The 12673-nt window shown below is 39.5% G+C and overlaps 1 protein-coding gene across 3 annotated transcripts in view; it reads left to right on the top strand.

The window, feature by feature from the left end:
• Positions 1–12673, top strand: part of TBC1D4 (TBC1 domain family member 4) — a 106924-nt gene that overhangs the window by 74376 nt on the left and 19875 nt on the right. For 2 of the 3 annotated variants that reach the window (XM_050331516.1, XM_050331512.1), the window contains exons 9-11: positions 3328–3402; positions 4389–4615; positions 6383–6532. In XM_050331516.1, coding sequence (XP_050187473.1) covers positions 3328–3402; positions 4389–4615; positions 6383–6532 — 452 coding nt within the window. The remainder of the gene's footprint in view (positions 1–3327; positions 3403–4388; positions 4616–6382; positions 6533–12673) is intronic. The other variant, XM_050331515.1, reaches the window with a different exon arrangement.

Genomic DNA, 12673 nt, shown 5'->3' with positions numbered 1-12673 from the left:
TAAGTAGCGAGTTAGTTGAGCATTTATCAGATATGTTGCTTCAGAATAAAATTTAATTTTATCTCTTATGATCCCATAAAGAGACATGTTATCATTTTTTGAAAGTGTGAATAAGTGTACCTGCATATACTGGAAATCTTTCTTTTCTAAAAAGTAATGCCTTATGTCTCATAGCTGAAAGTGCTCATACTAGGCACCAAGAATCTTCAGAAAGTATTACAAAGTTCCTTTTCCAGGGAATAAATAAGCAATAGTCTTAAAAAGTGAGTTGTTCTTCATTTTAATGTTCCTAGCCAGATTCAATGTGAAATTGCAGATAATTACTGAAACTCTCTTACATGAAATAGCCTTTTAATAAAGAAGTTGCAAATTTTGCTTAGTGTCCCCTGCCCAGTAGATTGAGTCAAAGGAGAGGCATATAGAGGAGTAACTGATGACAGCTGGATGCCTGGAATCCAGTGTGTCATTACAGAGAAAGTGTGATAAGCTGTGAGTACTGGATGGTGAGGTCTAAATATAACTTGGAGTAGTGAAATTAAGTTCCTTCTGCTAGTAATTTACTGTGCTAAATTAAGCACTAAGTTGAACGTGTCCTGCAGCTTACATAGCATGTGATAAAGTAACCTACAAACGTAGGATGCCACAGATGTTCCCTATAAAGGAAGCAGAATAGTGTTTGCCAGAGAGAATTCTTAGAACTTACAGTTAGGTGTCAATTTGGTATTCTACTGAAACTAACATTAATACTCTCCTGGTCAAATATGACCTCTGTTGTGTAGCAAGTTTAACAACCTAGGAACTTGGTCTGAGTATGGAGAGAGAGAAAGAGAGAGATCGAGCATGCACAAAAGAGAGTGATGACAGTCAGAAGATCGGGATAATTCTGGCAGTTTGGAATATCATCAAATGGTGACAGCTACAGTTGGGCCTTTTGCTGAGTCTGGTTTCTTTTCCACATCTAAAGGACATGTGACTGGAAGGTAATCTAGCTCTGATGGTGGGTCACTAACCCCACGGTGGTTGTGGGTCAAGCGTACATCACTGACATAACTCGGTAAAGCATATACAGACGTACTGGCACTCCAGTCATGTCAAGGAGAAATCATTGGACGAAATACACTGCTTAAATTGAAAAGTCTCTAAAGGGAAATTTCTTAAAAATAGTTACTGAAGTTTTTTTATGTAGTATCTTTCTTCTCACCAGGGCCACTGTGACATGCTGCATATTATAATGTGAGGATGTACACAGTCCATGATTATTGAGTTCAAGAGAAGGGGACACCTGAATCTGGATTAGGGCCATTTCAAGTTTGCTATTTATGAAGTGGACTTGCTGTTATGAGGAATGTTGTTTCATCTTTAACTTGCACTGAAAGTGCAACAGATCAGGAACAGCAGTATGTTGCAGGGAATCATGATACATATAGGGGTTCATCTCTACTGATCCACTTAAAGGTTACACAATATAAGACCAAGAAAAGTTTTTTGCAGTGCAGCTCAACCACTAATTATTTGGTTAAAGCAAGTAAATACAAGTATCTCTCTGTATGGGTACTGTGTTATGTGCATACATGTGATACACAATAACTGTTTCAATAGTTCACATTCTTCATCAGGCTATTAGAACAAGCCTAATGGATAATGTTCAATTCCTAAAGGGTATTTAAGCACTGAATACCTATTGGTGTGGTGGGTTTTTCCCTCCTTAAGCCAGGTGCAACTAGTATTGGTCTTGTAATGGATGCTAATTATGCATAAGTTACCATCTTTATTTAAAAGTACATTTAGGAATGAAAAGACCAAGAAAAATTCAGTTGGCTTAGGGTTGGTTTTTTTTTTTTTTAGTTGGCATTCAACATCTATTTGTAGATAAAAAGGTTTAAATAAAAAGTAAAAGTCAGTATATGTTGGGGAGAGACTTAGGCAGCCTCAATCTTAGCAAAGTTAGAAAGAGGTATATAGTAACCAGATATCTAGGAACACTTTAAGTGGATGGCTTCTTAGCTAGGTAAATAGCATCAAGTGACATTTTAAGCTACTTGAGGGAGTGTCTGCTCACTACTTGCCATAGGGAAACATGCTGGTTTCTGTGCTCTGCCTTCACTTAGGCCCAGAAGAATGTCACTTTTTTACTTCTTTGTTTTTCTGGACTGATCTTATTTTTGTGAGGTTTGAACCAAAAACAGGCTGTGGCTTCTTAATGAGGTACCTCGGGAAAATAAATATAACCTTTCTTTGACCTCGTGAACAGATTTTTTCCAGCCCATGCTGCATTAACCTCTTCTGTTATTGTTCTTTCTTAACCAAAAAGCCCTTATTACAATGCCAAAAGTGTGTGTTTTCTAAGGTAGTGAGTTATCCTTCCCTCTTGTTTTATTGTGAGGGTCAGTGAAGAGATGCTTCAGGCAGAGTATTTATTGGTAATGCGCTTAAATGGAATAAGGTACTAAAAGGGCACTCTAAATCTAGAAAATAACCCTCACTAGGGAAAAGTAGGCTAAATAAACACTGCTGATGTTGACAAAACTTACCCTGGAGTTGCAAGCATACCAAGAGGATCTCTGTCTACAGTTTTCCTAAAACCTAGGCTGTTTTTCTCCTGATAAAGTACTGAAAGCAACTTACTTCAGCAGTCAGAAGTGTCCAACAGTGTACATCGCTAGGGAATTAAAGTTAGGAGTGAAGGTGTTCAAAAGTATTGCTGATCTATCACCTCTTCTTGTGAAACCAAAGGACTATTACAAGTTCAGCAAAGGTTTGCTAACATTAATTCCGAGCAAATTCGTGTCAGGTTTATCTGAACCATAAATTAAAGGTCTTGTTTGTGTATTGTGCCATTTGTCTGGATTTGCAGGCAAAGAGCATTTTTTCCCAGTTCTAGTACTTTCACTACTTTTGCGCAGGTGGACTGGATTTGTCTGAAATGTCTAGATATAGAACAAACTGTGTTGATGTTATAGTGTGTCAGGGGCATCCATTAGCAGCAATGCATGCACAGTACTGAAGTCTGGAAGTTTTTTGAACTCAGCTTTTTAAACCAACTCAGCTATTTTGCCTGAGATGTGCAGGAAATACTCAGTTGATTCAGACAGTAGAGTTGCAGGTTTAAAACTCCTGGTAGCCACATGGGAGAAGGTACAGTTTGACCAGCTAAAGATGTCACTGCTTGTAAAATCCTGAGCTTGCCCCATCAGCTGTGATCTTATGTCAAGCATGTCTTGTGCCTGAACAGTCCTGTGTTCACCTGCACAGGTGTTGCCATCTTTGCTTAACCTTCAGAAAATGAGGAAAAAGACCAGGTTAGATTACTTGCCCTTTTTTTTGCAGGGAGCCAACAGAATGCGAGGCCGCCTGGGAAGTGTGGACAGCTTTGAGCGCTGCAACAGCCTTGCTTCTGACAAAGTACGTAAGGAGCTTAGTTTAAATTGGCACATTTTCATGTACGGGTGTTAATGAAGCGTAAATATGACACTCTGGAAGGAAGTAGCACAAAGCACACCAATTTACAAAACTCAAAGAAGAATTTCCACTGGGAGGCAGAGGGTATAAGAAAGCTGGGGTTTTGTTGACTTGAAACTTCAGCTTTAATCTGGTTCTCAATCCTTTTTTTCTGCATTTCTCTTGCTTTTACAAAAAACAAGGAGTTTCTGTTAAGTTTCTGCCTTGTTTTACTGAAGTAATTTGAAAAGGTCGTGTCTCAACAGAAGGAAATGCTCTGAAGGTGAAGAATCCTTGCTTTAGTAATAGTTGATTTAGGGAAGTAAGAATTTTTGACCTAAAGCCAGCTGTTGGGCATGCTGCATGGTAGCAAGAGGGCGGAACGCCGTTCACTTTCTTTTTATTTCCTGTTTTTAATGTTTTACCTCACAAGAGGGTTGGTTACTGATATTCCCAGGAGTGAAGATTCTGTTATGGTTTTCCTGCTGCAGTTACTCATAAACTGGCTGTGCAATAACAGTCTCTCTTCCAGGATGTTGCTGTGATGGTACAGGAAGTATGCTCGCGATATGTCGAGGAAACTAGCTAAAAGCAGTTTCCCTAGTCTTTTCCATTCCTGTGTTTTCCTGAAAAAGACAAAAGTCTGGTAACTGGAATGCCAGTCCCTGTGAGAGGATGCTCAGTGTAATTAGTACATTGTTTGCCTTACGTACACATTTTTATTCCTCCCTCCGCTTTCTCTTTTTTTTTTTTTAAGAAGGATGCTGCTGGTTTGGAGTGAATTACCAAAGGATGTCTGGTTTGGGTGATAATTAGCATACAATAGGCCATGACCCAGAAGGGGGAGAGGCTTTGGTGCCCCGATACTGCGGCGCATGGCCCGTGGGTTAGATGAGAGCTCTCGTAGGGCACAGAGTGTCAGGTCTTACTCCACCAGCACTTCCTTTCAGGACACTTCGCCGGGCGATTCCCCGCCAGCTACTCCTCCGGCGTCCCCCGTGTCCTCGGCCTGGCAGACATTTCCTGAGGAAGACTCGGAATCCCCCCAGTTCAGGAGGCGTGCACACACCTTCAGCCACCCCCCCTCCAGTGCCAGGCGGAGGATAACCTTCCAGAACGGGAGGTCCCAGAGCGTCCGGTCCCCGCTGCTGCGGCAGAACTGCGTGGAGGCGACAAGGTGAGTCGGGGCATGCTGTGCCAAGCTCCCGCTGTCCCCTGCCACTGCGGTGTGTCAGCCTCACTCCTTATGGAGTCTGTCTCTGCACTTCTCCAGAGTTGGTTTGCCCATTTATTTTTTTTCAGCCTGTCTTCTCTGCCTCCAAGTAGTTTGGTGATTTGCAGTAACTCATTAATCCCTGGAAGTTGTTCAGAGGAGGCATCAGTCCATCAAATTGATGATTCAGCTGGATGCCAGCACCAATCTGTTTATTTATTTATTTGTCAACTCTGAGCTGAGCCTCTTTGGCAGTATGGGTAGTTGTGCCCTTTGGAGAAGAGGCCCTCGGTGCTTTACGTGGCAGAGATGGTAGCCTGATGCTTTTATGCCAGGTTGAAAAAGCTACAAGTGTCTGTCACTGTGTTTGGAAAAGCTCACAGAGAGTATGTTCAATTAAAACTAGTGAGGAGTCTTGCGTAAGGACATAAGGATTAAACACCTTCACTGAACTCTGAGGCATGTGATTTCCTTGTTTGCCTTTCTCTGGAGCTTCCTCTATAATTTCTTTCCCCTTCCTTTGGAGACTCTCCAGCTATAAACATGTGGAACACTGTTCCTTCAGGAGTTCCTTCACTCAGCAGAAGAGGTCCCCACAGTTCATTGTGGGCCTCTTTGGTTGTACTTTCTTTCTCTGCCTCCATCCTGGATATCTGCAGTAAATGAGTGTACAAACTCCAAACGCTTTACAATACTGAGGCCCAGATGAGCTGAGTTTTTTCCTGTTGGAGGATTGCTGTCTCAAATCTACTTGTCTGTTTCAGTGCTTGGCTGCAATTATACTTTTTGTGGGCTTTTTCTAAAAATGGTTTAAATAATAATTTCTCGCCTGTTTGATACCTACATTTAAATATCAGTGTGAATGCTAAACTGGCTTGTAGAGAAAAAATTTAGGAAAAAGGACTAAAAGGAAAAAAATTATTCTGTTTAAGAGAATGAAAGGGGGTGAGGGGTAAGAAGCTAGCCTTGAAGTAGCTTTGTTACATTGTGTTTCTGAAGAGATAAATAATGTGTTTTCTACTGAGATAAACTTTGGTTGTGTTTTCTTTTCCCCACTCACTGTGTTGTATGCAAACAGGAAACCCTGTGACAATTCCAACTGAAGAACTTGCTGACTACATTTCTTTGTAATAACTTTTAAGAAGTCACTGATTAAGTGAAATCATCAGCAGATTTTCAGTCTAGAGTTTGCAGCAGCAGTCATTCTAGACTGAGATTTTTAATTCTTTCCTATTGAGGATTAGTCATAAATGTTAAGTAAAAGAAAGTGTATTAATTTTTATGTCCCCCCAACACTTGTTACTACTATTAAATAATGTTTAGCTGACTATCTTTCTTGATTTAAACACTTCACAAAAATTTATTCAAAAATACTGCATTTAAATAATGTCTAATTTCTAATGTGTTCTTTACAAAAGCAGGAGAAAAGTGAAGGGGAGAAACAAGGCAGTTCATATTATTGTAAGAAGGTTTCTAAGGATATTTTCTGAATAAAGCAAAAGAAATAAGGTGCTCTCCCTGTTCTGCAGTGTCATTGGAAAGTTTCTTAAAAGAAATCAGTTTTAACAAGAAAATGAGTACCACCAGGGAAACTGCCCAGTAGTGCACTTGGTACATTTTATCTTCTGGGAAACAAAGATGAGGTACTTGGCCAGTGTCTTTAATCTGGATGTTTTGTTGTTTCCAAATCTGTCCTGACCCATCTGCTGTGTTCTCTTGTTGCCTGCACAGTCCTAAGGTCGGGGTTCGGCGCGCTCTCAGTGAGAGTGAATCTGCGTCACCTGGTCTCCCCTCCTCTGTCTCTGCCCCTTCTTTCCTGAAAAGCTTTTACCAGGGCTCAGGAAGGTTGCTCCAGCACTCAGAAAGTGACCTCTCCAAGAGGTGAGAGCATTGTCTCCTGCCTAGTTCTTCAGTGCCACCAGCTTAACAACAGGATTCCTAGTGGAATGCAGCACATGGCACATCTCCCACTGCCTTGTGCTCCCGCGTTTCTAATAGACTTCGTGATGCAAATAGGTGAACAGGCTTTTGGATAAAAAAGCCTGTTAAAAATTGAGGCTTCTATGCTGACATCTAGTAGCTGTCACCTATTTCTGTTGCAGTGTTGCAAATCTGCTGCATTGGTTTGTCATGTGAAATGCAGTGGATTTTAGGAGTGTCACGCAAATTTAATGCTTTCTCTGCTGAATGCAAACCAGCATGTGTTGCTGTGATCACGGGCATGTTAAAATAAGAAAAGAGCAATGTGAAGAGTGCACAAGTACTAATGCGGGTTGCCTGTGCATGAGAAGGAGAAACACCAAGTTAACTCGGTGATACTAACTGTGAGATGCTTAGGGAGAATTAACAAATAATTTCCTGTTGAAAAGGTGTGGGGAAGAAGAAAAGATATGAGAAATGGCAAAAAAACCAACCTGCCTCTTATAAGACTGCCTCTAATTTGTGTTCCAGTGCAGCTTTGTTTCTGTGTTCCCTTTAGTTAGCAGTCTTGATTTAAACTGAACCAATGCCCAAGTCAGTTTGTACCGGCAGCTGGATCCCATCAAACCTAGCTTTCTAGATTTGGGGAATGGAGGGATTGATTATTTATGGAAAACTGTACTTTAATGCCAGCTAATTCCAAACTGAAATTTCTAAGGTGTTACTCTTCTTTAAATTGGTTATGCAGACCAGTCAAGATACTGTGTTTCATTATAATGGAGTTTTGAACTTTAAGTGGGGAGATCTTCAAATTAGGAGCAATTCCCAGAAGACCATCATGTTTCTACTTAGGTTTTATAGTATACATATTTCTAATATAATTTAATCTTGAATTGGTATGAAAAGACACATTTTCTTGAGAAAATGGGATCTCATTAGCTATAGGTCTTGCTGGGAACAACTGGGCCTGAACTGTCATGGTAACAAAATTGCAGAAGCAAGAGTGAACTGTTACCATCTAGTTGAGTTTGTGAAGTAAAGACAAGAAATAAAGTCAGAAAGAAGTACCAAATTAATAATGCTGATGTGATAAGTCCCTGAAGTAATCCATTGCTTGAACTGGCTAATAGAGAATTAAATATACTGTCCAACTGACGGTGGCCAAAACTTGCAAACGTGTGTTGCACAATCAGGTTATTAATGAGAGGAAGTTCTAAATTTTTTACAGTGTGTTTTTTTTCTTGTGCATTTGTTCGTTTGGCTCTTTTTTCTCAGAGAGGACCACTGTCTGTCCCAGTAGGCTCAGTGTGAGGTATTCTTAGCGTTCTTGTGTAAATGAGTGTATGATAGGTTGGAATTGAGCATGGTATTGCCAGTCCTTTACAGTCTGCAGACTATAAGGGGTTTAACTGTTAGGAACCCTAATTAAAACTTCAGTGCAGTTTCCAGATTTGAGATTACACATGATGCAGCAGACAGCTTTTCTTGGTGTCCTGGTGAACTTTGATGAGAAAGAGCAGAGACAGTTTCACTTGGAGTTCAGTTTGGAAAGATTTTTGATTTGTAGCAGTCAGATGGGCCAATACAAATATAAACATCTATAGAATGGTGGTTGGTGTGGGGTGGGAATTTTTTTATTTTGGTTTTGTTTTGTTTTGTTGGGGTTTTTTTAATAGAATCATAGAATGGTTTGGGTTGGAAGGGACCTTAAAGATCATTTAGTTCCAACCCTCCTACACTTATAAGTTTTCTACTTTAAGGAATGAACAGTATAGTAAAGTTGTGCAACAACACAATATTTAGAGGTGCCTTCAGAATGTTTTTACAGCATTGTCAATGCATTTGTTTGGAGAGAGGTCTGGCATGGAAATGGTCTCCACAGAATCTTGATTTTAGGCAAGTGTGTTGTGCAGCATTCAGTATTGAACAGAAACACACATAAGGGCTAAAAAAAAAGTCTGGTTAATATAGAGGTAAAAAAGTTTGTTTAATATAAAAATAAAAGCAGCACTTTTAAAAATGGAACAACCTTCAGTGTAGATTTGACTAGCTCACACTGTCTCTGTTCATTGCATTGTTGTGCAAGGATAATTTAAGCTGAATTATCGCCGCCTGAATTTGAACAGATTGCTTTTTTTAAAAGGGCTTCACGTGTCATAAAGGAAGTAAAATACTTGGTAATGTTCTTTAAACAAAATATCAGAAAGTAATTATTCAGAATAAAAATATATGACAGGAGTGAAAACTAATAGAGGGATGTAAACTGATAGAAACTGGTTTTTAACTGGATAGAAACTGATAGAAACTCCCCAGAGGGGAGGAATACTTACTGTGTTAGTCTTACATATAGGTTTCTGCAGCTTAAGTGCTGGGAAGTTGAATTCTGTACTTGATTTGGGGGATTTTGTAGCATCAGCTTCCAAACTGCAACGTAGGTTGCATTGATTCAATTGCTAGTTAGAGCAATCAAGGAGAAGTTTAAATGAAAGGGGGAAAAATGCAAATCTTGGCATGAGCTGCAACAGTATTTATTCACAAGTCGGTTGGCTTTCATGGACTCAAGTGCAGAATAATTCAGGTAAGTATTATGTGAAGAATTCATAAGAAGTGAGGTAGCTTTGTGGTTTTCTGAATATCAGTTTTTGGGAGCATTTTAAAGAACAGTTCTGGGAAGAGATTTGGATAATTAAAACAAAACAATAAGCATGTTTGTAATCTAACCAAGTTTTTGAGATTTCTTCTTTCCTTTTTTTTTTGCCTCCCCCTGAAATAGTAGTCTCATCTTCATACTATGCATTGTCTGATAGAGTAGTGAATGAGATGATGCTTCAGTGAAACTGAGTTGCAGTTACCTGAGATAAAAAACTTAGGTAATCAGTACTCTATACTCTTGACTTACTTGGGTTTTTGCTTGTAACAGCTTAAGGGTAAAAGTACAGACTGAAATATTTGAGGCATTACATTGAATTTATAGCTTTTCACTTTTTACTGCATATAAGCTGATAAATGCATTTTGGTTTCTGTATTAATTCAGAAGCAGAGACTTAAGCAGCCTTACAGGGAACCATTATTCTTCAAACTGAGTTGTGATGCATTTGGCTTAAGTATAGACTATTACACTGCTTTATTTTTCCAGAGCTGCATGGGAGGTATGTTAAGTGATTAAAAGAGAAGCAGTTAAGTTAAACTACAAACAAATGGAAATCCTCCATTTTGTGGAATTCCTCTGTTGAAGTATTTGACTGCTCTTTCATATGTCTGTTTTACCAAACAGAAATATTCTGGTGTAGAAGCTGGACCACAATCCAGTTGTCATTTTTTTTTAAATAAATGAATAAAAGTAAAGTGAAAAAACTCCTTCTTGATTCTTGCAATCATGTCCCAATTTGCAGTTCAGTTCTTAAATATCTCTTCTGTAGTTCATTAAGGGTTTATATACTGCCAGCTCTTAATTTGCAGAGCACTTACTCAGGTACGTTTCATCTTGCTCGATTGTTGGTAAGATTGCAGTAGAACAGGAGCTTGTAGAACATAGTTATGGTTTTTTTCTTCTTGGTGGCTGTGTCACTGTATAACCCAAGAAATACTCATCCTCTGCCTTGCCACAGTGCCTAGACTCTATAATTCATAGCCTACAGAGAGTTATAAATTTCTTTAGTTTGACATAGAAACTTTTTTTTTTAAAGTAAAAACATTATTAAAAACTGGAATTAGTGATTGGACTTCTGCTATGTGACCTTTCAACATGTTTCCCATGTAGATGTTTCACCTGTGTGTTGTCAGAACAGGGTCTTTTCTTAAGAATTTCTAAGAACTTTTTCCTGTGAGTGTTTGAGGTTCAGTATCAGTGCCCTGACAGGAAAGTTGTGAAAGTCTGTATCCCCAAGTTGGGAGGTAGTGAAAGCTCTGCTCTGCTTTTCAGTAGCAATGTCTGAACTCTATTTAAGAAGTTGTAGCTTTGTAGTTGCTTTGGTTCTTAGTCTCTCCACTCACATTAATAAGCCTCGTCATTTTGTAGGGAGTTGATATCTAACGGTCAGGTACACTTTTTTTCTTTACCCCCACCCTGTTTAGAAAACTGTCTTTCACACCAGTCTTGTGAATCTTTTCATTAGGATAGGAGACACTACCGTTTTACTCTGACTTCTTCGTACTTCTGCTCTGTAGGATGTTTTTCACACCTTCAGATCTGATACTAAGCTAGGACTTGTTTTTCTTGAAATGAGGAAACTTTCTTTGCTCCATTTCTAGCTTCCCTTTCCTAAGTCTTGGTGTTTTCCTGGGTGAATATGATAAATGTGTTCCTGAAACTTTCAGAAGGTTTCCTCTAATCACTCATGAGACAGCTCTTTGAAAGAGGAGGTGATTAGTGTTAGTCACTAAAAATGCCAGGGGCTTTTTGGAAGGGAGGTTTTAACAACAAAAGTACAGGTCCTCAGAACTTCCTGAGGTAGCATATGTAATTAGTTCATCCCAATGTCAGCTCCATGACTCAGATGGTGTAAGCAGCTTAGTTTCATACCCTAAAATAGCCATCTTCTTATTCTGACTTTCCTACCAAATTTGCTACTGTAAATTGAACGTTAACCCTGAGATTAGCTTAGTTGGTCAGAGCATGGTGCACCAGAGTTCCAGGTTCAATCCCTGCACATGCCATTCACTTGAGAGTGGGACCTGATGATCCTTATGGGTTCCTTCCAACTCAGAATATCCTAGGGCTGTGCACGTTTCAAGGCAGAGTAGCTGAACATAGATTTTAGGACATAGCAGTAGAAAGAAAGTTTTCATTCCCTTGTTATGTGGCTTCTATTTAGTAAGCCGTGGAGTGACTCCATTTTTGTGCTCTAACATGAGATATGTAAGACTTGAAATAGTGAGAAGTAGTTCTGTCACAGATATTTACAGAATATATTATATATCCATTAGAATGATTATATATCCAAACTAAATATCTCATTTCCAAGGGATGTTTGACTGAAATACCTTTGGAAAATAATGCCTGGAAAATAATGTAGATTCAGAAGTAGTGTTGTAGTCTGTGTTTAGCTTCCCTGAGCAGTGGTTAGCCCATCATTAAAGACTCTTACAGAGTTAGACAGAGAGGACTGTCACAGTTACTGTCTTGGTTAATGCAACATGGGGATGTACTGAGACCACCTACTAATAGTATGATGCATAGGGAACTGAGACACAATGGAAACTAAATCAGGACTAGAGAATAATGCAGACTATCTGATATTCAGGGCTCCCAGCCCGTAGTTCTGTTCTTAGAGGAGGGCAAGGGTTGTGCCTACTGCTGGATAGTTGAATTTGAAGACATGGTTATTTCTCTGCCAGGATATGGAAACAAGGTCTGATATCTTGGTATGATTGTGAGTCCTGTTTGCTCACTGAGGCTTACAAATGTCAGGAAGCTAATGTAGATCATTAGCATAGTGACAGCTTTGGTCAGCAAAAAAGACTGGTTCTAACTTGGTCGATTCAGGAGATTCATTCAGCACAGAGTATTAGATATGAAGTGTTGATTGAGATGGTGTACTTGGTAGACTGGTGTAGCTGAAATTTCACAGTCCTCCCTTGCAAATGTCTCCTTTTGTGCAAGCCAGAAGAGGGGGGACAGACTGCAGCTGTAAAACTGCAATCATCTGCAACTGCCTTACCATTAAAAACATAGTGAACATGCCAGGCTTTCTTTTCATCTAGCTTTCTAGGATCCTTGAACTGTAGTATGGAAATTCATCACAGGATGGAGGTTTAAGTGTAGCTACTGTGTCGATATAGCAGTTTTCCCTGTGATGAAGGTGAAGCTGTGGACGTAGCTCCCTGGCTTTGATGCTCTCTTCCTAAAAGCCTGTAGTTGTGTCTCATGCATTACATGGAGGATTTGTGGCAGATAATCAATGAACCGATTGCTATATGAGATTTGGGCACCTGCTTTACTACCAGAAATGCAAAATGCTGACATATTTCTGAAAGTGGCTCAAATACTTACAGAAGCTGAAGGTCTTTTCTTCTGGCAGTAGTCAGTTGAGAGGTATGCTTGGTGACCTTCCAGCAAAGCTTTCCTGTATCCTCTCCTTGCTTCTTCCAGCAACATAAGCT

The sequence above is a fragment of the Myiozetetes cayanensis genome, unplaced genomic scaffold (genome assembly GCF_022539395.1).
Source record: "Myiozetetes cayanensis isolate MyiCay16 unplaced genomic scaffold, myiCay2020 scf5-8, whole genome shotgun sequence".
Classification (NCBI taxonomy): Eukaryota; Metazoa; Chordata; class Aves; order Passeriformes; family Tyrannidae; genus Myiozetetes; species Myiozetetes cayanensis.
This window is presented reverse-complemented; position numbering and strand designations above follow the sequence as displayed.